This window comes from Dermacentor silvarum, chromosome 2 (genome assembly GCF_013339745.2).
Source record: "Dermacentor silvarum isolate Dsil-2018 chromosome 2, BIME_Dsil_1.4, whole genome shotgun sequence".
Taxonomy (NCBI): Eukaryota; Metazoa; Arthropoda; class Arachnida; order Ixodida; family Ixodidae; genus Dermacentor; species Dermacentor silvarum.
This window is the reverse complement of record NC_051155.1, coordinates 179,609,226-179,636,958: the sequence shown is the minus strand read 5'-3', so window position 1 is coordinate 179,636,958 and position 27,733 is coordinate 179,609,226. Positions and strand designations below refer to the sequence as shown.

At 45.1% G+C, this 27,733-nt stretch overlaps 1 protein-coding gene across 10 annotated transcripts in view; it reads right to left on the bottom strand.

Moving 5' to 3' along the window:
• The window catches only part of LOC119442224 (probable RNA-binding protein 19), a 113,501-nt gene that overhangs the window by 29,360 nt on the left and 56,408 nt on the right, over positions 1-27,733 (bottom strand). For all 10 annotated transcript variants that reach the window (XM_049661974.1, XM_049661973.1, XM_049661976.1 and 7 more), the window contains 4 exons: positions 23,264-23,641; positions 19,215-19,279; positions 16,114-16,184; positions 1,920-2,062 (listed from right to left, as the gene is read on the bottom strand). In XM_049661974.1, the coding sequence (XP_049517931.1) occupies positions 1,920-2,062; positions 16,114-16,184; positions 19,215-19,279; positions 23,264-23,641 (657 nt within the window). The remainder of the gene's footprint in view (positions 1-1,919; positions 2,063-16,113; positions 16,185-19,214; positions 19,280-23,263; positions 23,642-27,733) is intronic.

Sequence of the window (27,733 nt, the reverse complement as noted above, 5' to 3'; positions counted from 1 at the left end):
GATCTTTCTGGTTTACCTTTTTTTCTTGTGTAAGGGTCAGGGCCTGACCACACACCATAATTTTCTTCGTACTTTCTGGATTTTACGGATCATGTAGCATGTCGCTGCTGGAGTAACATGCTGCATCTCTTTGATGTCAAGCGACTTTGGCAGCAAAGTTAAAAGACGACAACCCTCACTGAACGACTTCGGAGCTTCGAAGGCTTGCTTTAAGTTGTTCAGCCAGTCTGAACAGGTATTGCAGCTTTATGTCGCTGTCACAGGCTGGCTTTCTGTGCCATATGCTGCGATAAACTGGACCTACGTGTCTTCTCAAGACCATGCTCAATTTCTCCTTCCTTTCGCTGGGCATACGATCTTCGATGTTTTCTTTTTATAAAATGTGGAGGTTTTAGTGGCGAAACATCTGGGCACCGCCCATACCTATCGAGCTCTTCAACGGCCACTTGTTTTGGGACGAACACTTCCTGTGACGTAGATGCCTCCTCAGACTCACATGAAACGTCATTTCTAGATGTTTCAACCAATGTCGATGCATTCTCATGTGTCAGTGTGTGCTCAGGAGCCGGTGAAGTTGAAGAAGCCGTGGTCAGTGCCCTGAAGCAATTGACACAGTTCCCGCAGAGAAGATCCGTTTCTCGAACAGGAACACTTATGTCAGGCAGGTGTTGCCTTATTTGAACAATGTCCAAGTCCTCTACGCTACGAAAGTTCTGCTGATACAAAATTTTCTTGTGTCTCTGCAGATAGTCAGCACAAACCAGGCATTTCATGCTATACTTCGCGGCTTCAGCCATCACAGTGGAGGAAGAAACATTCATCGTGCACTGGAGGCGTCCGCAGAAAAACTACCGGCAGACCTAATGTAATATACCATGTTCACGCACTGACAGCTTTCGCCTTTCACTTTCTAAGTTCCTTATCTCATTCACTCTCTGAACTTCGGTGTCACGTGCAGGTGGACTCTGCTTACAATCGAAGCGGCACTGATGAAACGTGAGCGCCCGCCGCCACGGATCGGAAGACAAGGCTTGAGGCACCATGCAACCTGGCGGCGCATTTCTTTTCTACTTTCTTATTTTTATTTTTTGAGGGCGTTTTTATGAGTACGTCGGGTACAATTATTTTTTAACGACCTGCGTCCAACTTGCAGCACAATATCAGTGGCACGGCCGCTAGGCTGAGTGTGGTCACATTTGACGCATTGTAATTTGTTCGGTCTCAAATAATGCAACGTTTTTTTTTTTACGCACAGTGGTAGACAACGTCCTTGACTTCAACCAGACTGATTTTCAAAAAAAAATTTAAGACGACCTCATATTCGAAAAACTATTTTCAAATTTTGATGTTTTTGGCAAACCACTTATGTTTAAGTGTGATTTTTAAATATACCTGTGCTCGACAAAGTAACGAAAATTATTTCTAAAGAATGTGAAGACGTAAAGGTTTATGTGCACTGGGTTTCATTATCCTCACTTTAATTAGTCTAGAGCAATAAATTCCTGAATTACAGGTATTTTGGTCCGTTTACCACGTTTGTGATTTTGTTTCTCAAAATTTCTCCCGTAGCCAAGTGCAATAAAATACTCATAAGGTAGTATTTCACTTGTTCTTTGTGGGAAAAAATATTGTCAGCGAGAAGTGCAGCACTGTTTCTCTATGCGCTCAAATTTCAGAAGTCACAAAACTGGCGGAAATACGTTTTCGATGACTAAAATTTGTGCATTTTTTTTTGCAGGCGCACAAAATTTTTTTCCCTTAAAACTAAATTCAGAATCATTGTTCTGGGCCCAAAATCTGCACCTAAAGTAAATTTCATCAAAATCGGGAATGGTGACCAGGACCACCTGTTCGTTGTTATCTGGATTGCCCCTTAAGAGACACTTTTCACACAAGCTCTGTATTTAAAAAGAATATACCTGCTTTCTGTGGCTTCTGTTTTGGCTTGGGGGCATCTGCCTTGCGAACAGCCAAGTTTTGCTGATTTCCCACGGAGGCGCCATCCAGATCTTGAACAGCACGCTCGACACACACTGCACTTTCCAGTTCCACAAAGCATATGCTGGGCAGAAAAAAATTTCCCTGACTTAACTCTCTCTGAGCTCATTTACCAGTACTGTGATGGCAGTAACTCATTTAAGTGCCTCAACTGCTCCAAACTTCATGCAATACACTGCAATCCTGTGCAGACTTCCCCTCAGCTGTGGCAACGATGGCACGACAACACAAAGAAAACGATTACAAGTTACAGCTGCACAATATGAAAAAACAAGGAAACTAGACAAGGAATGGACTTTGCCTTGTGTTGCAAAGAATGAACTTTGCCAAGAATAAAATTTATTACACACAGGAGTGGAAAAGGAAAACAGAAGAGTACGATAATGGATGTACAAAGGATTCAGGGGTGTGAAACAGAGGATTTTTTAAGCAGATTCACTTCACTCTTCAGAGCCAGTGACGGTCAGTTAACGCACATGTCGCTGTTTCTCTGGATTAAGAAAGCTTCTACTGTATCCCGTGTTAGTTGATCATCGTGCTTAAAGAGAACCGAAATGTCTGATAAAAACTGGTTGACACCTGCATGCACGGCAGTGTGATGCAAGATGAGAACAAGAGACCCCCTTTTGAGTGAGATGTGGTGCTCTCCACGCCAAATGTCAATGTGCAAGCCCGTTAGCCTGATGCAGCACCTTTCACAAGACCAAAAATTTGTTATTTCAATCCTAAAATTCACCTTCACCGGATTGTTCCAACTTGGCTAGTCATCATGCATGCGCTCGACCCCAATGGTAACCGCCGTGGTGACTAACAGCGTCAGCATCAGTCTTGGCGGGGCCAAGGGTACAGTGAATGCATCGAGCAAAAGTCGTCTCCTGTCAGAAAAGCCTATTTTCGGCCTGCCCAGGAAGATCTTAAAACAAAAATGCCGGCTCACAATAAATTACAGTTGAACCCATCTATAACGAACTCAATACTTCTGCGAAAAGTGATCATATATCAGTACAGTGGAACCCTAATTATATGACTTTCTCGTGAATCAAAACAACCCAAAAAGTAAATGTAAAAAGAGTACTGAAGTGGAGGTGCCAATCGTGCTTTATTGGAGGGATTTAGCATACTGTGCATTGCAATCCACACGCGCCTGCGTGCTAAAAAGTTTTTTACTCACCTACTCAATTTAAGAACGGCAGCCCCCCATCAAGAGCTTTATTTACAGCGCAGCAATGTCTGCAAGGAAGTCACCTAGGGAGTCGCCTGCACATACGAACCTCAGAATGTTAATCTACGTAGCAAATCCGCAAAATAGGCACAGAACAAGAGCATCCGTGGTGTTGGCCTCGCGCGAGGTGGCAGCCATTCGTGTCGATATGAAGCAATGCCTCCTTGCACATCCCATCTCATACAACAACCCGTGCGAAACTAGGAACCCAACAACAGATGCGTGAGAAGTCTTGTGTGCTCGCGTGTAGACAGAAATCTCCGAACTGCGTGTGTGAACATGCGGATCTGATACAATCTACATGCCTCCTGGTGGCTAAAAATTTTTATTCCGAGTTTTACGTAACCACCCCACTAGTTCGTCCTGCGATGCATGTGATTCTCCGGAACACCAAGAACAAGTGACACTACTTATTGCCACTAGCTTAACAACGCTCAAGCATTGGTATAATTGCTGCCAATATTCATGCAGCACGAGTCGGCGAGAATGCAGCACCACACGCTGCCACCTGCAAAGGGTTGGCGATTATTACATTGTCACCTACAACGCAGGGTCTTCCTCCCTCCCCACAGTAAACTAAATAGAGCTCAGGCCATTACGCTAAGGCTCTTACAAACAAGAACTTATCCGAACCCTTTATTAATCAACAAGATCTATCCGGAGATATCTACTAATACAACATGCGATAAATGTAACGACACCATTGATCTAAGTCATATGCTCTGGCGTTGCTCCGCGTTACGCAGCGACATGGACAACACTGAAGAGCGGTGGGATGCAGCTCTACCCAGTCTCACATTAGATGAACAGTCCAACAGGCCGGCGAAGCGGCCGATAGGCTAGGCCTTTCTGTCCCAACGTGGGAGCGGCCCCCTTCGGGCTAGGAAACTAGCGCGACCCAATGGACCAAAATTAAGTTTTTCCATCCATCCATCCATCCATCCATCAAGTGATCACGGTTCGTCGACACTTCGTTCAGGGCAGAACTACCACAAGCTATAAATTATTGTTCTAGGCCATTTTGAAGTGAAGTTATAAGTTGTCAAACACAGTCATAAAATATGCCCCCCTTAATAATATAAAAGTATAAGGTGGGCATTTTTTATGACGTAAGTTTTACAACCTATATGTTCGCTTCAAGATGGCCTAAACCAACTATTTATAGCTTATGACACATTATAAACATGCAGAATTGATTCCATGTGCTCTACTTTACAGTGCAAGTTGCTGTTCATTAGTTAATTACGCCTTGAACAAAGAACATCCTGTTACTGATATAAAAAATATTTATTATAAGAAAAAAAATAATAACACTTTTGAAACCAGCTCGTAAAAATACATTACCTGTACAAAGTTCATTAAAACTGCATAAGAAAATAAAGGAATTCAAGTGCCTAGTCCCCCCTTTACTTCGCACAAGTTTTCCATAGTAGTCCACCTATTGTAGCTAACTTCAATCCTGGTGGCATTTGTAGTTATGCAATGGCTACTTGCAAAATTTTGCACCGCTCATAAAAGTTAATTATAGATGTTCTGGAGCACTCTATTACGTACTTTATTGCAAGCACCGCAATTAACACACATATTACGAACTTTCTGTACACTATAGCCATAACCTGCCCCTTATTTTCACAAAATCTAAACAAGTTTCCTTGTCTAGTTTACCGAGGATGCCAGAGAAACCAACTGTAAACATACTATGACACATGAAAGTAAGAAAAGCATGAGGGTTCAGTAATTCTTTGTAACGCTTCCTATTTAAACTAGGAAAACAATAGCTTTGCCGCACTTAACATTACAACTAATTTCACCAAATTTGAAGTTGGTGACTTGTGCAGTTGCCTTAGTATTATGGTAAATATAGCTAACTGCGGCATTATGACACTCCGGACTGCTTGGATAAGTAACTTTCTACAAAGGCTGTAATTAGGCTACAGAGATGAAACATTTATCATTCGCTGTGCACAACTTGCTTTCTACTTCAACGAAATACAAGCCCTGTGCATCGCTTAGTTCACTAAGGAGACCGAAGAACAGCAACTACATGCCGTGCATAAAGCATAAATATTGTGGGATACGAGTATTCAGAAATTATTTTTAAAGCACATAATTATCCCAGACACTCCAAACTTTTGCCACACGTCACCCGTAAAAAGGCCCCCATTTCTTCAAAATATAGACGTCGTGAGATTTAGTTTCCTTCATAAAACCATGAAAGCTAACATAACGTTTTTGAGCAGTTCTAGTCGCAATAACAGCTTCACTGTAAAAGAAAGTCTATTGCATAGTAAACAGCATACAGGAACATAATGCTTTGTGGTAAAAAACTTCTCTAGTACAACACTTTTGATTGACAGTATCATAACTGCAGTTATTTAATGTTGTCATGATGGAAGGATAGCTACTCAACATGTTTGGGAGTAGCGACATCCTCCTGCATGTCATCATTCCTTCTGACACTGAAAAGAGCTGCTCACTGGACACACTAATGTCTGATACAATAAAACCCCCATATATCGAACTCGCAAAAAAAAATGAAATTAGTTCAATACAGAACATTTAAAGAATTTGACAATGTACAAAATGCACCAAAAGTGTCCTTTACTTGCTAAATACATGTGCGGCGGGCATATTAGCAAGAGAAATAGTCGCCAATCTTCTGCTTTTTCAATTTTAAAGCGCTGTTGAGCATACACTTTTCAACACTGTCGAGTGACTTGGAAAAGCTGAGCCCACAGCCTTCTATGGACGCGCAGTGGCGGCAAAACAACGCTCAGTGCATGAGGTGCATCGGAACATGTGGGCGGGTCGGAACTGGTTGGGTCCTCGCAGTTACTGTTGCCGGCAAGCTCACTAGCATCGGTAACGAGGTCTTCGTCAGTGAGCTCTCCGGTGGTCGCAACATGGTCGTAGATGGTGACGAAGTCTGTCGCTGCAGTCCCATCACAAACGGTACCCGGGAACTCAGACAGCTATCTAAACAAATCAAGTTCCTCAACTGGTTCATCATAATTTTCGGATGAGCTTGCGCCAGCCTCGCCGGAAGCACAGAGTCCACAATGACGGAAGCAATTCTGAATTGTTTCTTTTAAATGCGAAGCATTTCTTGGCGAACATTTGCTACTTTGACAGTATCTATCTAGCCGCCTACCGTCTTTGGGCTATCATGGTCATTTTGTTAACTTGGAATGTACCAAAATTAGCATACTATGGCAAGACTATATGCCGAACATAAATGATATGTCATGTCATGAATGAATGTCATGTAGGTCATGAAACAGCCGTCTACGTCTTGGTGCTTTCATTGTCATTTCCTTAACTTAGTAGGTACCAAAATTGGCATAGTATGACAGGAGTGCATGACGATCATAAGTGATAGGTCATGACATCACAAAAGATTAACACTGAAAAGCCACTGAAATGGGTTCTGACGTGAGTACTAAGAGAAGGAAACACTAAAGGATGATGGTAGAAGTCATAGTCATGGGCATGACTCAGCAAAAATGACAATGACTTAGCGAAAAACATTAAAGCTCAAAAACCACTGCAATGGGTTTGGACATGGGTACTAAGTGAAGGAAACACTAAATGATGATGGTAGAAGTCATAGTCATGACCATGACTGAGCAAAAATGACAATGACTCAGCGAAAAAAGATTCACAATCAAAAATCACTAGAATGAGTTCAGACGTGGGCATAAGTGAAGGAAACACTAAAGGATGATGGTAGAAATCATGGTCATGACCATTACTCAGCATAAATGACAATGACTCAGCGAGAAAACATTAACACTCAAAAAACACTGAAATGGGTTCAGACGTGGGTACTAAGTGAAGGAAAAGACTAAAGGTTGATGGTCGAAGTCATGGTCATGAGCATTATTAAGGCTTTCGCCTTAAGGTCTCTTAGATGTAGCTAAAGGGACTTCTGAGGACTCATGGCATGAATGTCATGACATGCGTGTCATGTAGGTCATGAAAGAGCCGCCTACCCGTCTTGGTGCTCTCGTAGTCGTTTCGTTATCTTGGTAGGCTCCCCACACTGCTTCGCATAACATCGATTCCCACAGGGCGTGGAATCTGCCGGCTTCTTTTTTGGCGTCATTCCATGATGCATTCAGCATCGTTATTGCCCCCAGGAGGTCAATTTACAACTCCTGGCCAGTGCAAAGGTTTAGCAAAAGCCGTTGCACAAGGTGCTTTCTGTAGCCTGCCTTATGTGCACGAATGACACCTTGGTCTAAGGGCTGCAGCAGCGAGGTTGTGTTCGGCGGCAGGAAACGAAGCTCGATATTGCTGACGCTTACCTTACAATGATGCGCAGATCAATTATCAACGAGTAAGCAGATTTTTCGACCTTCGCTTACCAGGTCATCGTCCGTACTCGGTGGGTGCCGGTAGCACCTAGTCTCTTATCCGCCTTAACCCTAACGTCGGCCTTATTTTTCAGTATCGTACTCAGCGTAATTCTTGGGATGCTGTATGCTGCGGCTACATCCGACTTCTTTTCTCCGCATTCAACTCTTCTGATGATTTCCAGCTTTGCGGATACTGGCAGGTTCTGCCGTTTCACGGCAGCCGTTCTCTTACGGAGCAGACGAGCGCTACGTTCCGACGGACGCGACTACACACACAATCTTGCAACTTCACGAATGACAGAACACTGAAGCAATCGAGCTGATTGCATGCAGACGCACGTGGCTGTGAGTGAGAGAGAGAGTAGTCGAACTAATTTTTCTAGGGGGTGGCTGTCTGAGGGAGCGAAAGCAGCACCGCATGCGCGCAGTTGGGCTAAACCACTTTGTCTGGGGAAGTGGTGGTGGTTGGGAAGGGGTAATGACGGCTCACGCAGTTGCCGGTTGCGTATACGGTGCTCACCACGCGGGAAAGCCAACTTCTACGGTAGTTTTGCGCTGCTTGAAGTTTAATATATCGATAGCGGCTGGTATTTTTTTTTCGATGTAACCATACTTTTTGCTATATATTCTCATTGTAACATTATGGTGTTCCAAAATGTTCGATATACAGGGTAATTCGATGTAAACAAGTTTGATTCATCGCCATCCGTAGGAACAACGCGGCGACCACTTCGGAGTTCCGCGCTTGGGTGATGGGGATGAACAGGCAGCGTACCCAGCATCTCCACCAGAAAATGTTGCGCAAAAATGTATATTTACAAGTACTTACAAAATAGGCGAGTAGCACAGGCGTAGCAGCAACCAGCCAAGATGGCGAGGAGCAACCTCTACCTCCTCTTCTTCGGTACCGGCCTAATGCTGACCTCTGCTTCAGTGCCATTCTTCTTCTTCTGTCTCGCGTCAATATAGTCGGGTTCGACTGTATTGGCAGGTATCTCTTCGCAAGCCAAGACATCACTTGGCGCTACGTTTACACCACCAGTCAAATGGATCTTCTTTTACTCCCAAAATTTCATCATGCACATATCTTTCAACCTGCGCTTCTGGCAGTGAAAATGGCTGCTGGTTGATGAGCTTATAAAAGTCTTCCGATAGTGCTGATATAAAAGGGGCCTCTTCACAAGATTTTGTTGTTGAGGACATATCTAGGTTCCTTGGTGTTGAAATTGCTCTTGCTTCTTCTAAGGCCAGGTTTTCAATTCAGAATGAAGGTCTAAAAACATTGCCATGCTCGCTCGCTACTTGGTCAAATTTGTAGTTTAGAAACCGTATTTTGAGGCACTTAGCCAGATTAGTAGCAGACACAGAGGTTTCCTGGGGCAGCTGGTGTTGTCTGTATGCATGAAGAGGCAGCATAGTGTGGTTACTTGAGCTGATAGTGTCGGGTAGCCATAAGCACCAGCAAGGGCCCTATAACAGTGCCCCTTCGTACTTTTGATATGCTTCACTGCACGGCAATATGCTTCACCGCAATACATTCTGTAAGCTTTGCCCCATATTCCGGCGGTACTGAGACGAAGCTGACTAAAGAATCGACAACAGCAATTTTAGGGGGTTAGAATAATTCGAATAGTAAAATGTTTTTCGAATATAAATGAATACTAACCGATTCAAATCGAACATTAAAGTTTCGAATATTTGCACACTACTTTGAACACATAAAAAGTGGGTGTGCGTTTGATTCAGGGACATGTTAAAGGGGGCCTGAACCACCACTCGGGCTTGGTGAAATAACATAGTCCACGGGTAGCATGCGCTGCAGCTCTCTTTTCAAACACAAGCCTGCTCCTTACTCTCTTCTGCATGCTTTATTTCGTAATAAGGAGCATTTCAATACGCGGCTGCTATTGGTCACTGCGGTCGGCTACACCGCGGCCGCCGCCAGGTGCCGCCATAAGTCCACGGTCTAAGCACACTGTGACTCGCTGAGAACAACCGCGTTTGGCTTGCATTTGGCGCAAAATCGTAGGCACAAAAATCGGAAGTCGTGGCGTCTACATTAAAATCCAAAATGAAATTTGAACTGCGCGCCACGATGACATTTCGAAGGTGGAGCGTTGTGGCCACGCTCCACTCCGCCATACCCTTCGCAGTGCAAGGCATTGAAGGAGGACCGGGAGCACAGCGGAGGCCATGTTTGATTGCTAATAACTCCATTTCTGTTGAACGCATTGAAGCACTTTTTGCAGCAAAGTATTTTTGAAATAGCCTATTTTCACTTCAACTGCCTTTCTCCACAACAACACGAAGGGCGTTCATAAAGTTCGTATTATTCGCATGAAAGACAAAACGCGAAATTTTATTGGAAGTTTGTTCTTTCTCTACATAATCTCCTCCCAAAGTCACTCACTTCTGCCAACGATGCATGAGCTGCCGCAGTCCGATGGTGTAGAACTCTTCATTTTGAGAGTTCAGGAAGAGCTCGACTTGAGCGATGACTTCTTCGTCGTCCCGAAAATGTTTCCCGTGCAGTGTGCTCTTCATGCGAGGGAAGAGGAAGAAGTCACTTACTGCGAGGTCAGGTGAATATGGCGGGTGAGGCAAAATTTCGTAGCCTAAGGAGGCCGAATGCGTCGCCGTCACATGCGCTGAGTGAGCAGGTGCATTGTCATGGAGCAGACGGACGCCTTTCGTGAGCTTTCCTCTAGCGCTTCTCCTTGATAGCACCTCGCAATTTGGTGAGAAGCTCGCAATAGTACTTTGCTGTAATAATTCGGCCTTTGCTGGCATAATCTGTGAGAAGAGCACCACGGCAGTCCCAGAAGACGCTCAGCATGACTTTGCCTGATGACAGCACAACCTTGGCCTTTTTTGGTGCGGGTGAGTTTCCGTGCTTCCATTGTTTGCTTTCTTTTGAAGTGTAGTTTCAGGGTCATAACTATGCACGAAACACTCACCCATGGTTATCAGGCGTTCAAAAAAGTCGTCAGGGTCACTATCACAAAGCTTCAACATTTTTGCGGCTGCTTCCTTCCGCAAGTCTTTTTGCACTGGCATCAGCAAACACGGAATCCAACGCGCGGCAACTTTCGTCATATGCAGGTTGTTGTGAAGTATGTTGTGCACAGAGCCTGCACTCACGTTAACCTGTCCTACTAATACTTCAACAGTTATCCGCCGGTCAGCGAGTACGAGAATCTCCACTTGCGCAGCAACTTGTGGTTCACCATCGAGCGAAAAGCGGCCACTTCATTCTGCGTCGTCCAGGCTTGTTTGACCGCACTGAAATCATCTGCGCCATTTGACAACAGTGTCATAGGCTGGGGCATCGTCACCGTACACCGCCACCAGCTCGGCGGGAATCATCTTGGCATCATGTTCCTTCAAATACAGAAAGTGGATCACTGCACATGCTTCAACTTTCCCGATCGGTGCTGCCATTTTTCTTCTGGCCCCCTAGCGGTGTTGCGCGGTATTATAAAGAACATTAATTTTATATTATGCTAAAACTAGACAGACGCACTCATTTTGATGTATATTGTGCACGCCTTTTCTAAATGTGTCACACTGATAATACGAACTTTATGAATGCTCCTTGTAAAAGTAGTTCCGGGCCCCTTTAAATGTAGGCAAATACTGCTAAATGAATCTATGGCGTGCTTTGTTGCTTTTTCTGCCTCAACCCACCGGATAATTCGACCAATTTCGGCGGTCTCGTAAGATCGAATTAAAAGGGGTGGGAACGCCCAAAGGCATTTTGTAGTAATTTTTGGAGCAGGCAGAACTTGATTCTGGAGCAGATTGGAGAAGACAAATTCTGATTTTAGAGCAATCAGTAGCACATATATCTTATCACTGGAGCAATTTGGAACATACAAACTTTAATTTAGAGCATTAATATGATTTAGTGGGCTAACTGTCACAAAACCTTGCTGGCTGCAGCATTGAAGAAATGCTGAAAAAGCAGCATAAAGGCTGAAGGTGTCCTGCAACAGTAGATGTGAAGTAGTCTGGGTTAATGAACACCCTAGTAATCTATACAAAGTAATTTGTAGTTAATGCAACAGCTCAAACCAAAATTCTGCAGATGACTGACTTCGCTTTGCCACTCGTAAGAAGCACCACGACATCTGGAGGAGTTGATTGGGTGTAAGCCCCTTGAGTAAGTTCAAAGTAGCAACCTTCCCCCTCTCCTGGCCTCTCCGCCTTTCACCGCACGTGCCTTCCCTCGTTGCTCACAAGCTCAGTTTGCTACTTTTCATCGCAGTGATAACGCTGCCCCGCACTGCAATCGCTGCAATATCAGGATTCGTGTTTGCCGCAATGAGCAACTGCCATGACACCGGCACAAGTAAAAACAAAAAAACAAAACAAAATTGCAGCAGTAGCCATCTCACAATGACTGTCGACAGTAATGTGTTTAGCATTGAACCAATATAGCGACACAACATATTGTCACCGTCAAAAAAATTATGTACGATGTGTGTACTGCAGTGGTGCGCTTTCCTAAGAGCACTCGACGCCACCTAGCCCCACTGCGGCAAAGCTTGCACATGGCCTCCGAAATGCATGGTGCGCCAGTGTACGCGAATGCTGAGAAACACGTCATGTGGCAACCAGGCTCCTCTCTCGCGTTTTTTTTTCTAGACAGGCTGTGCCATCAAGTGGAACGCTCAGAATTATTACCCCGCATGCTGCACACTCAGTGGCACACATGGAGTTTCTCACTATAACACATAGAGAATAATCTGGCGTCACCGTCTATGGGAGTTTCCTAAAGGACACTGTGCCATCATGGGAATGACGGGATGTGCGTCTGCGAGGTTTGTGTTGGCCAGTGTTGTACGAGGCTTCGTCTAAAACATGGATATGGCTACACAAATAATGCATTCTTAAAATAAATTCTACATAAAAGGCTTTCATTCACCCATATTACATCTCTCAATAAAGTTTACTCACTTACAATGCAGAATGAAGCAAAGAAAAGCAAGTACAGATGACAGGTTGTTCCAAAGCCAACGAGAATCTTTTCTGTCCTCATCCTCCAACTTTAGCGGCCAGCTGATACTTTTTGTTTCACATAACTGTGCACCCAATAATAAGTCCTCCAAATTAAACAAAACATGTTCTTGTGTAATATTAAAGCTAGAACAGCTTTTTACGTGCTATTTTAGCAGAAAATGAATAATTGTGACAGACGGAACGGTGCTAGCCAGGTGCGTCTTCAAGGCGTCCTGGCTATCCGAGAACGATGACGATCTGAGTCACAATATACCGGCATTCCCATGCATACCACAGCGCAGCAGCACCGGATTTCTTTCTAGGTAATATAGTGAGAAACTCTATGGTGGCACATACTGAGTGACACAAGTTTGCTAAAGGGCCACGGAAGAGTGGCACATACCCAGTGCATTCATGGCGCAGCTCACTAAAGCATTGGCATGAAAGGCATTCATTAAAGAGCGGCACATACCCAGCAGCCTGGTACTGCATCGGGTTGCTGTCCTTGAGGAGCCCTTGTGACGTGGGTTCGATTCCGCTCAGCATCAGACAAATTTAAGGGATCTCTTTCGTCCTTTTGGAGCAGCACATATACCCAGTGGCACATACCTAGTTAGCGAAGCTGGCGTCGAGGACATTCATTGAAGAGCGGCACACGCTTACTGGTACATACCCAATGACCCAAGTTGGCATGAAATAGGCTCATTGAAGACCAGCACAGACCGAGCGGCACATACCCAGCACTCCAAGTTGGCGTCAAAGAGTTTCTTCGAACAACGCTACCTACCCAGTCCCACATCTACAGTGATTTATGTTGGCGTGAAATAGGTTCTTTGAAGAGCAGCACGTATGTACACATTGCCACATACTCAGTGGCAATGCCCAATGGCGCTACCCATTCGACCACTGACTACCCAGTGACTCAGATAGGCGGAAAAACGGTTAGATACATACATACATACATACATACATACATACATACATACATACATACATAGTCCCCAGAAAGTGTGTGAAGGACCCCAAGAAAGCAAATGCATTAAAAAATGAAGAAAACAATAGGCACAAACACTCACACACTTGTTTCTGCAGAAACAGTGCAAGCACAACCATGTGACTCCGCTCCATCCACAGCCAGGGAGGTACAGATAAATCCCGGACCACCTTGCCTGCCCTTACTCGCCGGCTTGGGCAAGCGAGATAAAAGAATGTCACTACCTTTAATTTTATTCAAGGGACGTAATTGCTTGCGGCTGTTGGTGCTCTATAGCGGCCAGAATACGTAAGCTACTTGTAAAAGGCCTCCAAGACCAAACACATGACATCCAGCACCAAGCCGGCAATCTTTCGCTCATGTCCGCCGGAGCCAAAGCCGTTTTGAAGCAGCGTGGTGCAATTCCAGTCATTTCTTCCCTTTCGGTGCCATTTGGCACAGCAACTTGTGTTATTATCAAAACGACGCAATATACGCAGGATTCCGAGCCCTAAATTAACAGAAGTCGACTGTACTGGCTGCTGGCTCTTCAGACCAGCAAGCTGGTTCCAATAAGCTGCCACCAGTCAAATGTAAGAGCTACCGCTGGCTGACACAACCATCACTTACAGGTGAGTGGTGCCGTAGCTTCCTATATACACTTCCACACTTGCTGGATAACTACAATATTGCCGTCTATGAGGGTGACTCTCACTCTACCTAGAATGTAGAGTGACGGTCACAGTATTTTGGGTAGCATAACAACAAACCTTGACAGCGCTTTATCAAGTACCATTAGTACAGTGTACACCGCTTATAACATAAGTCGCCGGAGTCGCAAATATCCACACTATAAGCGGTACCACACTATAACCAAAGCAACAATTTTCAAGGCCCGCACATAAGCAAAACATGTGCACCGAGCCGCCACGCGTATGCGACAGTCGAGGAATGCGGCTAGAACGTTTGCATTCAATTTACAGTCGAATCTCGTTAATTCGAACCAAATCACGCGGCGGCGCCTCCGACCGGCATTGCTCCGGCACCGCCATAGAGTAAAAGCTTAGGAGAGACCCCTCAATGTCGCGCGCAAGCAAAACAAAAAAAGAAAGAAAAAAAATGCGGCGGAAATTCCACCGTCTCTCAAATGGCAAGGTCACCGATTCTGCGTTGCACCGGAACATGAGTGTACGTGCCGACGTCTCAGCCACGCGTAGAAAATGGCAGTGAACCCTTCTCCTTTATGCTTTCTCTACTTTCTAGTCACGTGTTGACCTTGCACACTGCGGCTATGGCGCAGAGGGAAGCAGCGGCACTGTCTCAGGCCAGCCAATGTAACTGCCCGCTTCCCGATAACGGCAGAAAACGAAACTTCGGGGAGCTGGCGCCGGGCCGTCTGTAGCGGCGGCGCCTGCACGGCAGCGGGAGAGCACGGTAACAGTCGAAAGTGAGGGAGCTACGAGGGAGGGCGAGGGGAGCCACCGAAGCGGCGGAGTTGCCGAGGCGAAATCCGCTTCCCTGACGCCCTCCTCCCTCACATTCCGCGGTCTCCGCGTGCGCCCTTCGCCGTGCCGTGCCGGCGCCGCCCGCTCCCTGAAGTTTCGTTTACTGCCGTTATCATGAAGCGAGTGTTGGCCGGCCCTCACTCGCTATGCGCGCCGTGATATTTCATGACTCTGACTCAAGATTCGGGTTTCAGCCTCACTGGCTGTTCGTTCGCACCACGTGCCCTTCTCCCCCACTTCGTCTCTCTTTCTTCCTCGGGCACTCCTTGGGGCACCCGTTTGAGGGGAGAGTTCGCCGTCTCCGCTGACTTCCGTACTCCCAGGCAGCCGCACTGTAACCGGTATTTCGTTTCCCGCAACTGCACTAGAAGCGATACGTGTATACATGGAGTGCTATGGGAAAATTAGCGGGAGTCTGAAAAGACCGCACTATATCCAGTCCTGCAATATAAGCGGTTACGTTATAAGTGGTCTATACTGTACTACACAGCAGCAGACACAAAAAGTTGTCTGCACGCTAGAAAACAACAGCAGTTCTGTGCAGCAGTAGCAGGCGACGTCGTCTTGAAAAGCAACAAGCAGGCAAACATCCATATTTTATGTAGCTATTCTTATTACCATGGCATAAATGCCATGGCTATATGAAATGCCATGGCTATATGAAAAGGAAAGCCTACGTTCCGATGCAGTCTCGGTGCAGGACAGGTATGTCACTTTAAGCTTGCTAACTGGGTGCGCCAAGCTGTTTTCTCTGGCACTGCTTGCTGCTGTGAATGGCAATACAGCAGTAAAGAGTTAAGATTGTGAGCCTAGTCAACCAGCCATCCAACCAAAATGAAGAGTTACCAAGTCCCCATTCTCATCAATTTCAGAACGTTTATGGTAATATTGCAAATTCTGCATTAGTCCTTTAACTGACACAATATGCTTCTTTTAACTTCAACCATAGCGCATTCACTGTGCCAAAGAGCTATGAAATGTTTTGTGAACATCTTCACTATCCAACATACAGCTACAATCTGGCATAACAGCGACAATGCTTTAAAGAACACTTACGGCTTTGGGCCCTTTGCTTTCAGGGAAATGTTGACCACTCCGTACTTTGCAAAGATGCTCCTTATTTCTTCCTAAAGAGACAGTGCAAGTGAAAGATAACAGACTTGAGTAAGGCCACACTAAGAAGTCAGAACTTGCATTATCTTTCTAACAAAGAATGACAGTCTCAGTGTTACATGAGAAGTACCCTATCTGCGTAAGTACAGCACCATTTCTTACCCTGCAATTCCCAGCTTAGAATTGTACTGTGCACTTTATTTGTAATTACTTTCCAAATGCAAGAAATATCTTCAATGCAGCAAGTTGAAACACTGACATCCATACAGTAGAAGAAAGTCAATCCTATGCTTCACACAGTACAGTGGAACCTCATTGATACGATTCTGCGTAATACATTTCTCGGGATGATATTTTTTTTTTTTCGTTTCCCGGCCAACATTTTTATGCGGATGATAGGATCGCGTTTTCACCTGAAATCGGATGATACGACTGCATACTGGTATTTCTGAAATACATAGTTTTATATTGAAGTGTACTAGATTAAATTACATTCCAACGACCCACTAACAACGTGTAAAGGGCCGGAGACACCAGCGGAAAAAGGCGCGCCACGAAAGCTACCGCGAAGCAGGTTTTTCGTGCCGTGGGAGGGATCGGTCCTGGACCGATTTAAATTGCCGCGTGCCGCGGCGGCAAACGAGCCGCGAGCGAAACAGACCAATGAGAGCTGCCCCCTTCAGTGATGTACGCGCCGGCGCAGCTGGTCTGAAGGCACGCACTTGCAATTTAAAGAAGGAAGGGAGCGCACGCCTCCAGACCGGCCGTGGCAGAGGAAACTGGTGTCATGTGGACTCACCCAACCGCTATTTTCGCACTCGTAGTATTGTCTGCTCGTGTCAGCTTTCGCTCGCGCTTGTTTTGGTTGGCTTTTCAGGCAAGACATTCATGCAGTCATGTGGCTGAATGAAATGCCTGCCCTCGTCCACCAGTCGTATTGCTCGTTATGCCACGCTGCTCAACGGTGTTCCTTCGTTTTGGAATTCTTGGCCTCGTGGTGCCGTGACCTCCTTAGCAATGTCAAGGAACTTGTTATTTTTCAAAAGAACTTGTTTACGGACTTTGGAAAAAGAAAGTTCAGCAAAAACTGACAAGCTTTTTTAATGTTGCGCAATAAAAGTGTGTTGGCTGCAATTCATGTGGTGTCGTGATGCTGCTCCGCATAACACGTGTGTTAGGCGGAGCAGCATGCATCACTCGACACCACAGGAAGCTTTGCTAGCGAGTTTGTCACCAAGTAAGTCTCTTTTCTTACGCTCTGGGGCTTGCTCTGGATGATACTACGATTTTTGGATGATACGTTTTATTTTTCTGGTTCCCGCAAAGATCATATCAAGAGGTTCCACTGTATTGAGTTGCAAGTTAAGATAAACTGGTGCAGCAGCAGTAGCAAGGCGAGGTTAGAAAGTATGCAACTTTTCTGTCATTAAATCATACTGCTTATGGGTAGAGAGAAGCAGTAAATACAGGTCATAAATATAACGACCATGCTTTCACACACCCATTGAACAAATATTCACCACCATTGTCTTCACGTTTCTAGCCTTTTGGCTTTCCTTGACATACGTGACACATAGTTATGCTACCATAATAATTTGAAACCTTAATCAGCCCCAGTGTTATTTCGTGCAAGCAGTGTACATCAATAAATAAAAGGAACACACTTAGCACACACGAAGGCATGCATATAATGGGTTTCCATCCAAAAGAAAATGAGCACAGATTCATTGTGTGAACAAATACTAGTGGTGCCACTGAAACACTTAATTCTTCCTTGCTATTGAAGTCCAGGTTTAATAAATGTCCAGGTCTCAAACATCACAAAGATATAAGATGAAAGTTCATGAACATGACCTGAATATGGTACATACCGAATTTACTCGCATAAAGAACGCATTTTTTTCGTGAGAAATATGCGCAAAGTTGGGGGGTAATATGCGGGGTAAAATTTTTAGATTTTTTTTTTCTGAGGCCACCTCTAAAAACATCGCAGTTTCGCCCCAAAGGTGAACCATCGACTGCGATAGCAAATGTGTAGACAGTTACACGAAGTAAGGATAATAGTTTTATCGGCCGTATAAACTTGCAAACATTCGCTAACTATGTAAATTAACAAGCATGGTGTCAGCGCGCACAGGCAAACATGAGCACATCACATTCGATGACCGCGGACACTTGCTATCAAAACGTTGACATGAAGAAGTGCAGCAGCAACAGCGAGAGAAATGACCTTCGTACTGTGTATTGCTCCAACGCAAACTGAGCGGTGAGAATGAAGCACGCACAAAGGTATAAGTGGCCATCGCAGATCACAGGGCGTAAGCAAACACACAATACACAGTTGCTCCGCCACCCCCCCTCCCCCAACGCTATATGCATGATGGAATACAGAGCGTTTCCTTCCCTCTTTCCTCCCTCGAACGCAGGAGATTGAGGTTCGATCGTCGGCGCCGGCGGCAAAAATGCGCCTGGAGTGTCCAATAAAAGTAGGAGACAACACGGTATGATTCGATGTCCGACACAGCGTCCAATACAATCATACCCGGCAGATGCCATATCAGACACCAAATCGTACCATGTCTCTCCAATTCACGGCAGCAAGTTTAGGGTGCGTTCATTATGCGAAGAAAAGAAAAAAACACACTTCTTGATTGGAAAAGTGGGGGGTGCACTCATTACACGAGTACGCTCACTATGCGAGTAAATGCGGTACACTTCAACATATAACTGGCTAAGAAATGGGTAGGCAATTCTTATTGTTGCATGACAACTCCGCAATAAAACCTGAAATTTAAGGGGAGCAGCCTTATTTTCGTGCTGCTCCCCTTAATTTTCACTGCTGCTCCCCAAACAAAGCAGACTGTGTTCGTCTTCCTTACTTTTGCATGAAGACTTTTAGCACTGCTTGCCTCAAAAATAGAATACCAACCCGCCTACCCAGAAAACCATTCTGATTTTTTTTTTCAATTCTTTTTTTCTTCTTTACCCATTGGCTAGCACCTATTACAGAAGCAGTAGGAATAAAATGTGAGACTAAAACTTACTTCCGTGATGCCTGCATTCAAATTTCCAACAAAGACTTCATTTGGTACCTTAGCAGCTACTGGACCTGCAATACATTTTGAAATAATTTAGCTTAAAAAACAGTAAACCTCACAGATATCAATAACTTGGGAGTTCCTGATCACCATTCTCTTACTATGTTTACATAATCCCGAACACAAAACAACAAACAACAGTAATGGATCTCAGCACTTCTAGAGCGCACAAGGTGAAGGTCCCAACATCATGCACCATGCCAAGAAGAAGCAACCACCCACAAGAGTATACCCTCTGAAACAAAAGCAATGATCCATGACTCATCAAGATGAGTCATTTACTCAAGGAGACGGCCAGAATATGTTTTGATTAAAGAATCACAAGAAGCTCTACTTTTACATAGTCACAACCCACTGTCAGTAGCTGCTTCCGAACATGTATGATGGCAATTACAGAAATGAAACATAACAGTGTATTGAAAATAATTCGTTTGGAGGTGCCGCCATCTATGGGAAGTCAGAAAATTTGACCTCATTCTTCCTTTCCTCAAGAACTCGCAGAAACTTACCTTTCTTTGCAATCCATATTGTTTGCAGCTGAACCTGGTTGTTTGACCAATGCAATGCACTGACAAAATTCCGAACTGTATAGATGTTCCCGAGGGTGCACAAAAACAAGCACAACCAAGGGCTCACCTCGGATCAGATCCTCATCTGATTATCAGTGAAAATAATTAAACTGTTTTTGAGCATGTCCAAGGCCTTGATGAAGCAAATTTACTTTTGACAGCCTGAGAACAAAATAGGGTCGTCAACAGCAAGCAAACTTTTGTTTTTACCATCCAGAAAGAAAACACACCAAGCATCCTTAGGAAGCACACTACCTAAAATCTGATAACCAGTTTAAATTAGCTTGATCTACAAATTTGCCAACTTCACAATAGACAATATTTCCCCATTAGAATGCAGTGTATGCTGCAATAAACTGTGTGTTCATATGCATGTTTATCCCAACAGAGTACTTGGAGATGCCAGGGCGGAGGAATTGGTGGCACACCTTTGCAAGGCTAGATCTGCCCATAGCTTGCACCATTCTCCTCAACAACCAGTGAAATTGAGAAAGGCTTATGGGAGGAATGTGACTTTTGAAATCAAATCAACCTGCTAAATCTTGAATTTTGATGAAAATTGGCAGAGGTATTGGTAATGTTTCTGTGATGTTACCACAGAAATTTCAGTTTCACGTATGACTTCCTGCAATGGATGTAACGAATGTGTCGTTGGCTCCAGCACCGCCATCTAGGAGCAGTGAAGCAAAGGACTGCATCGTGACACCAACAAGCACCGATAGCAAGCGTTTCGGTAGTCACAGCGCAGCGGAGGCTCCAACGCGGTGTAGCCATAGAATAGAGAACCAAGTGTAAACAGCTTCGTGACTTTGTAAGCTCGTCATTTTCAATGAAGTACTTTGTAATAAATAATAAATTAAAGATTATTAAAAGTGTCCGATGGCAGGATTCGAGCCCAGGACCTCTAGTACAGAAGCCCGATATACAAACCATTACGCCACGAACGCATGCACCAACACGCGGCTTAGAACGCCCTTATCAATTTCACGGGCAAGTCAGCGCGTTAAAACGCCTGGTGCGTTTCAATGACGCTCGACAACAGGACACCACTCACGAAGCAAACACGCAACAGCTTCTGTGAAGGCACATTTCACTTTCGTATTCTACCAATTCCTATGAAAGAGGGATCAACCATATTTTTATCAACTTTTGGGCCCAAGAAGACTTGTTCAAAGCACTGAGCATATGAAAATGAATGGCCGAGGGCATGCCATTCTTAGATATTTTTGTTTACAACAATTCTTTTAATTTAAATTTTTTATGAGGTGACTACAACAGTCATTTAATTTAGACGTAACTAGTTGAATCATTAATTTAGAAGAAGTCATACTGGAAAAGCAAAAGAGTGTCACACCCTGAACTGCACTTCAAAGAACACAGTTAAAAAAAAACAGAATTGAAATAGACCAGCGGGACAAGCGGATCAGGAGGCAAGAAAAAGTTTTGAGAAAAGGGCTTACAAAGTTGTTCCTTTGATTTTACTTTATCAAACAACACCAGGGTTGTAGTCATTGATGTTCTATCAAATGAGGGGTTTCTGAAGTGCTTTGCCTTTATTTACTTACTTGTGATACCCTCAGGGCTTCTTTATGAAGCATTATTTTATTCTGAAATACTTTGCTTGCCTTTTTCCCCCCCAAGACATCCTTCTCCACTGCACTGTGAAAAGCATGTTGGTCAGGTTGCAGACTAAATGTTGCACAATATCCCACAAAAGCACAGCGAGTCCTACAACTGTATTTGCATACTGCCTTGTTGACAGCTGTCTCTAGTGGAGCTGGGAGGCTTATTCCTTAGCATCACTCATGTAACGTCTCTGTCACATTCAATGGCGCATTTTCATCTTTTTATAGCAATGACCAGTTGACTAAACGAAGGCTTTCTGGAGCATTTTGATTTTTCTTCCCCTAGAGAGCGGCTGAGGAGCTGCAAAATAGAAAGGCACTCGTACACAAGCAGCATTCCAGCTGAAACATACACGTCTTGCAAGCTAGCACTTATGTGACGGTTTCCCCGTGCTCTTGCGGCCTAATGTTTGCACCAGCTAGCATATCTTGAGAACATTGTATTGTACAAACTTTTTCTTCTTTGAACCTTGTGAGGGCCTGGAGAGCTTACGGAATGCAGTGGAAGGTTGAATATTGTGAGCACATTAAATGGTGGCTTATTTTGCACTTGTTTCGGTATGAAGGAGATAGCTGAAGCGGGAAATTTTAAAACAGAGAAATGCACTTTCCGACGAGACCAAGATGGTGGCACTTGGTCGGACCATTTCAGAGATATTGTGGCTGAAGAAATAGCGTTTTTTGCATGATTTCAATGAAATATTTTGCCACCTTCGCCAATACAACAATCTTTTTAAAGCACTTCTATGTGAATTTCAGAGAAGATATTTCAAAAACAAATAGAAAAGAAATTATAGAAAATGAAAATATAATTTTCCAAAAATTTATTTTCTTGGCCATTTTTCACAATGTGAAAGCCAGATGCTCCCTTAAAGGAAGTGACTTGTTCACTGAAGAGCACAATTCCACAAATTTATTCGCAAATATTTAAGAGACTATTAAAATTTTCACTGTGACATGGGTCATTGATGGGTCAAGGCAGTTACGTATTCCCCTATGCAGCTGTGCAGGGGAACATTGCTAAGAATCAACAGAGAGGAAAAATTCTTCTTGCTTCTAATTTGAGGCATCATTGAGTTACCTTCCTTGAGGAAGTTCAATGGAGCACAATTTCCTGGTGACATAACAGTGGCTTACGATATGACAAGTGAGGAATATGACAAGTGATCCATCGGTGTCAAGAACAATAAACAGTACTTCCAGAAGTGCCCCCACAGTGAACCACAGATGCTTCAATACCACTCCTCACCAGTGTCACTCATGAGCATCATCTTCAGAAAGACCAAGAGAGGCAGACAGTTACCACAGTGTTTTCAATGACCGAACTGGGTAAGCCATAATCCCGACAAAAAAAAAAAAAGAAGAAATTTCGATACGGGATTGGTGTTGAACCAGTCTTACAACTCTGGCTACCTTCGGGTCACCATGACATCGCAGCATCAGCAACCTCCATCTCTATTATGCAACATAAACTATCCTATCAGTGGTATGCTGGAGGTGCCTAAAATCTAGTTCTGGCAACTGCAAACAAACATGTTTCTAGTTTTTCTGGCCTTTGTTCGAGGTCTTTTTTAGGCTAGGCACAATTTCTGACCAAGAAAACACAGTAAAGATAAAGCCTGAGGGGTTCTTATAATAACCTGTGAGCAAGTCAAGCGGGTCATGATGGCTACAGCCTTTACGCCATGCCGGGTCGTTAGCCCCAAGTTTCTGTTCAGAATGGTGGCATTATGCTGGATGCTACGTTACCAGAAGGAATCTTGAATTGAAAAAGCATAACCCTGGTTAAAAGGTTACCAACCTTCTCGCCGCGGCCCGCCATGGGCTCCCTGAGCTGGGACACGTTCCAGAGGAGGTGGGCCGTCCTGCAAGTCCACTCCATTTGCAGCGGTGTGCTCAGATATGTGAATGACAGCTCGTTTGGGAGCCGAAGACGGTCCAGCGTCCCTGACACGGATTAGTGGTGGTGGAATGTCGCCAGCCCTACGAGCATCCAAGACTCGACACAGCGCTGGAGGTCCGTCAAGGCTTGGCATGGAGGAGGAGGAGGAAGAGTGCGCATCAGGAACAATGCTAGGCGTAGATGGCCCGTTGTCCCAGCTTTCTTCTGAATTGCCGCCTTTATGAGAAAAGCTGTTGCCATTCTGCACACCCTTGGTATATTGCGAAGGTGATAAACCTGGAGCATGACAAGGAGAAAAGTCACAAAGGCAATTAGATAAAAAGAAAAAGAAACCAATAAGACCGCCAGCACAAACAAGATTCATTAATTTCCCTGCCTCAAAACAGTCACAAATGCTGCCCACACTTGTAGCTATTAGTAGACTGAATGGTAACTACACAAACATTGTAAACTATAAATTGTTAAGTTTAACATCCCAAAGAGAGAGAGACAGAAGAAAGGGGAAAGGCAGGGAGGTTAACCAGATGAGAAGATCCGGTTTGCTACCCTAAGCTGGGGAGAGAGGGGAGGGCGAGGTAAAGTGACAGGAAAGTAGAGATAGAGAAAGAAAGGAGCACAGATACACAATCACAATCGGTCACAGGTGGCACAGCACAGTTGCACTTGCATCACTATAAACACATCTGTCCGGGCTACAGCCGCTTGTCCAAGTCTGTTGCCCTTAAAAACAAACATCCCAAAGCGTCACAGTGGGCTATGAGGGGCATCGTAGTGGAGAGCTCCGGATAAATTTTGACCACTTGGGTTTCTTTATCTATGCCATAAACATGGTTCATGAGCGTCTTCGCATTCCACCCTATCGGAATGTACACGGACCAGGACTTGCGCGATAAAGCTGATTTTCTCCTCTGCCTATGAATGCAACTTGAAGTTAAAGACTGCAATTCAAACTTGGCATTGCGAAATTTCTAATACACTCGTTAATTTCAGTTTATGCATGTTAATGACGCAGAAATTCTGATTTTTTCGGTGACCCTGTGGTCTGTATACTTTTGCTCACGGGTGTACATTGCTATTGTGGCGGGGAGTCAGACCCACTTCTCTGGTGGCAACTATGGATGCAGGTGTTTGGCTTTTGGCGACAGATTTAGCAGTGCTTTGTTTTTCAAGCTTCCGAGCTGCACTCACAATATCAGTGCTGGTACAGTAAAACCTCGTTAATTCAGAAAATCGGATAATTTGGACTCGACCTCGGATCACTGAAGGCATAAGCATTATTTAATGGAATCAAACCCTTTAATTCAGACATACTTGGCCGGACATTGGTTAACTCGGACAACACTCGGAGCTCGGCAAATGTGCAATGCAAAAGAGCAAAAACGGCGCTAGCGTCCAACCGAAACAAGGCAGCAGAGTGCACTTGCCACAGTCATCAGCAGAAATCGTACATTCCTGTAAGCAACAGCCAGAATGCTCCAGGCATATTTCTGCCTTTAAAAGCCTTTATTCTTGCATTTATCGCTGTGGCCACATGCCTTCATAACTGCAAGGTCACCAGTCCATGATCACGTCCAACAGCGGCCGCAGTTTCTTATGCAGCGGTTGCAGCAAAAAGTAGTTTCGTTCTGACTCGGTACGCGCATCGGGTGCATGCCTTCAAAACTGCGTAGTCACCTATGTATGATCGCCCTGATAGAGACCGTAGTTCCATCCGCGGTTTTTGAAGTAAATGCACTCGAACCTCGTTATAATGAAATGCGATATAATGAAATAAATGAAATTCCCAGATCCATGTATTTAAAACCTTGCTTTAACAAAGTGAAATTGGCCTGCCAATGAATATAACGAACTAGATTCTTCTTCGAAACCAAAAATACCCGACCGTTGCGCGCCGAGCAGATCACTTTCCACGGGGTTCAGCACTCATTCACTGCAGCATTTCAAAACTCCTACATTCCCACGTCGAATACACCGTCGAGCAATACTGGTCTTTCTGACGCCGCGCTACTGTAGCCACATGTAGCTGCGCACCTGCGCACAAGCAGGGGTCACTATCGCACTTCTCCACTGACCTTTCTCCCTTGCAAATATCGAGGCCTGGCACGCTGCGCAGCTATGCACGGCTGTGTGAAAGATTAAAAGATTAGTGCATGCACTTCTACTGCGGTGCCGTGCAGGCAGGCGCCACTCGATGTGGCCTCCAAGATCTCTGCGCAATCTCGTGGATTGTGCGCAAAAAATTTGTGCGTTCACTTTTCTCTCTCTCTCTACGGCAGGCCACACAGGCAGACAGGGTCGTGCGCAAGAAATTAGTGCGTTCACGACTCGATCGACGACATTGCACTTTGGTTGAACATCGGGGTCGGTGTCAATGACGGGCCATTGTCAATCTCATCGTCACTGCCGTTGCTGTTGTCGCCTCTGTCACACAACGCCGCCGTCTGTCGGGACAACGATCGCCCCGGCGAAGATCTCTTCGCAGAACGAGGCAGCACTACCTGCACTTAAACTCCTCCACAGAAGCACCACCTATTTCATCGTCAGTAGCGACGTGCTCCCACAGTTCAGCAATGTCAGCGGCTTCCACCGTGTTAGTTTCACCCATGAGGGTTTCGTCCTGGCGCACAAAGCCCGCTTTTTCCATTGATCGGCATGGCCACTGCTTCCAGCCTTCATGATCGTGGCACTCCCGGTTTTCATAATTGTCAATATCATCGACTGCGCGAGCTCGTACTTTGAGTCTTGCTAAATTTGCAGCTTCGTCTCGAGAGACACGGCTTGGCGCTTTATCGGCGCACCTCCCGCTCCTTCCGCGGCGAATTTCCGCGCTCGCTAAGAGCGCGAGATTGTAAAGGCAGCGTAGGCTGCGCAGGCGCCGATCGCTTATCGCTTCCTTCCCCCCTCTCCTCCCCTCTGAACGCTCGCGCGACCGCTGCCGACGCGAAGCAGCTGGCGCCATCTTGTGCACGCTGCGCCAACTTGCAATGCTCTCAGTGGCTTTCGTTCGCAATCGGCGCGCGGGCGGGATGCGCTGCACGGTAATGGCGGCAAATACGAACTCACGTAGGCAAACTTTCGCCCCGTCTTAGGAACAGGCCACTTAAGAACACAAATTTCGCGATTATTCTGCATGAAAAATGCTACCGAGAAGCAAGATTTCGATTGTTATATCCGATATGCAGTGAATAATATATCGTTACATATGGATTTTTTTCTCATAGCCCCAATGCACAAGTTGATACTCTTAGGTCGACTCATTGTTATAACCGATATATCGTTATATGTGGTATTGTTATAAGTGGACTGCAGTGTACTGCAAATGTCTCCCTCAAGGCATATACCTGAACTATTCCAATGCGCAAGCGAGTGTAAACAACATCAGGAAAGGGCAGGCCATGTGGTGGCCTCCGTGAGCAAGAAGGTTACATTTCTCCGCGCGCTGTTACGTCTCAATACGGAGATAAGCATTCCTTGAACATTTCCCATGAGGCCGTCCTTTCATGAGCACGCGCACGGATGGCGACAAGGCCCGACATAGACTGTTACGCGCAAACAAAAGAGCTCACATTAGGGTGACAATGACCACCATTCTCCATGGAAGCGATAATTACCACGAAGACCCCTCTACCTCAACCTGACAAGCTGAACGTCATGGAGAGCCCAATTTTTTAAGGAAGGGGCCAACGTCAAAGGTTACTGTGAGAACCATGTTGACCTCAGTTTCCCAGATTGCAAGCAATCGCAACATACGTGGGGGCGTGGGTGCAACACAAGAGGCAGAGCCGGTGCAACGTTCTGGTAGGGATTTTGTGAATGATTTGACAATTGTGATTGGCAGAGATACAGTCACCAGATTCCTTAGTCTAGTCTCCTAGGGAAGACGACTGTTTTAAAAGCAGGGACTTGTGTGGTGCAGTGGGAGGTGTCCTAACGTGAGATCAGACATTTAATGTGCTCCTGATGTAGTGGGCTTCTGTATCCGGACCCAGTGTAAATAATGTAAAATAAACCCTTTTACAGTGGAGGTGTTAGAACCTCGCTATAGTGATCATTCCATCGTCCGCAGCTTCACCGAGCTGGGGGAGAGAGCTGAGAGAAAGTGAAAGCAGAGTATAAAAATAGCATCGCGCAGCATAGCGAATGAAAGGTGGAGAGGAGCTTTTTTCAGGCAACCCGGTTATAGGATGGGATTTTCTTGCCACTTGAATATTGTTACAAGTGGGTTCAACCATAGTGAAATGGGAGACGGTCCATGACCTCCAGGAATATCTATGCAAATGCAGTCTCGGAGGCCAAAGAGTATATCAATACTCTTCTTTGTAGTTGGCTTTGTTGTTCCCCCCCCCACCCCAGTAATGTTATCGTACA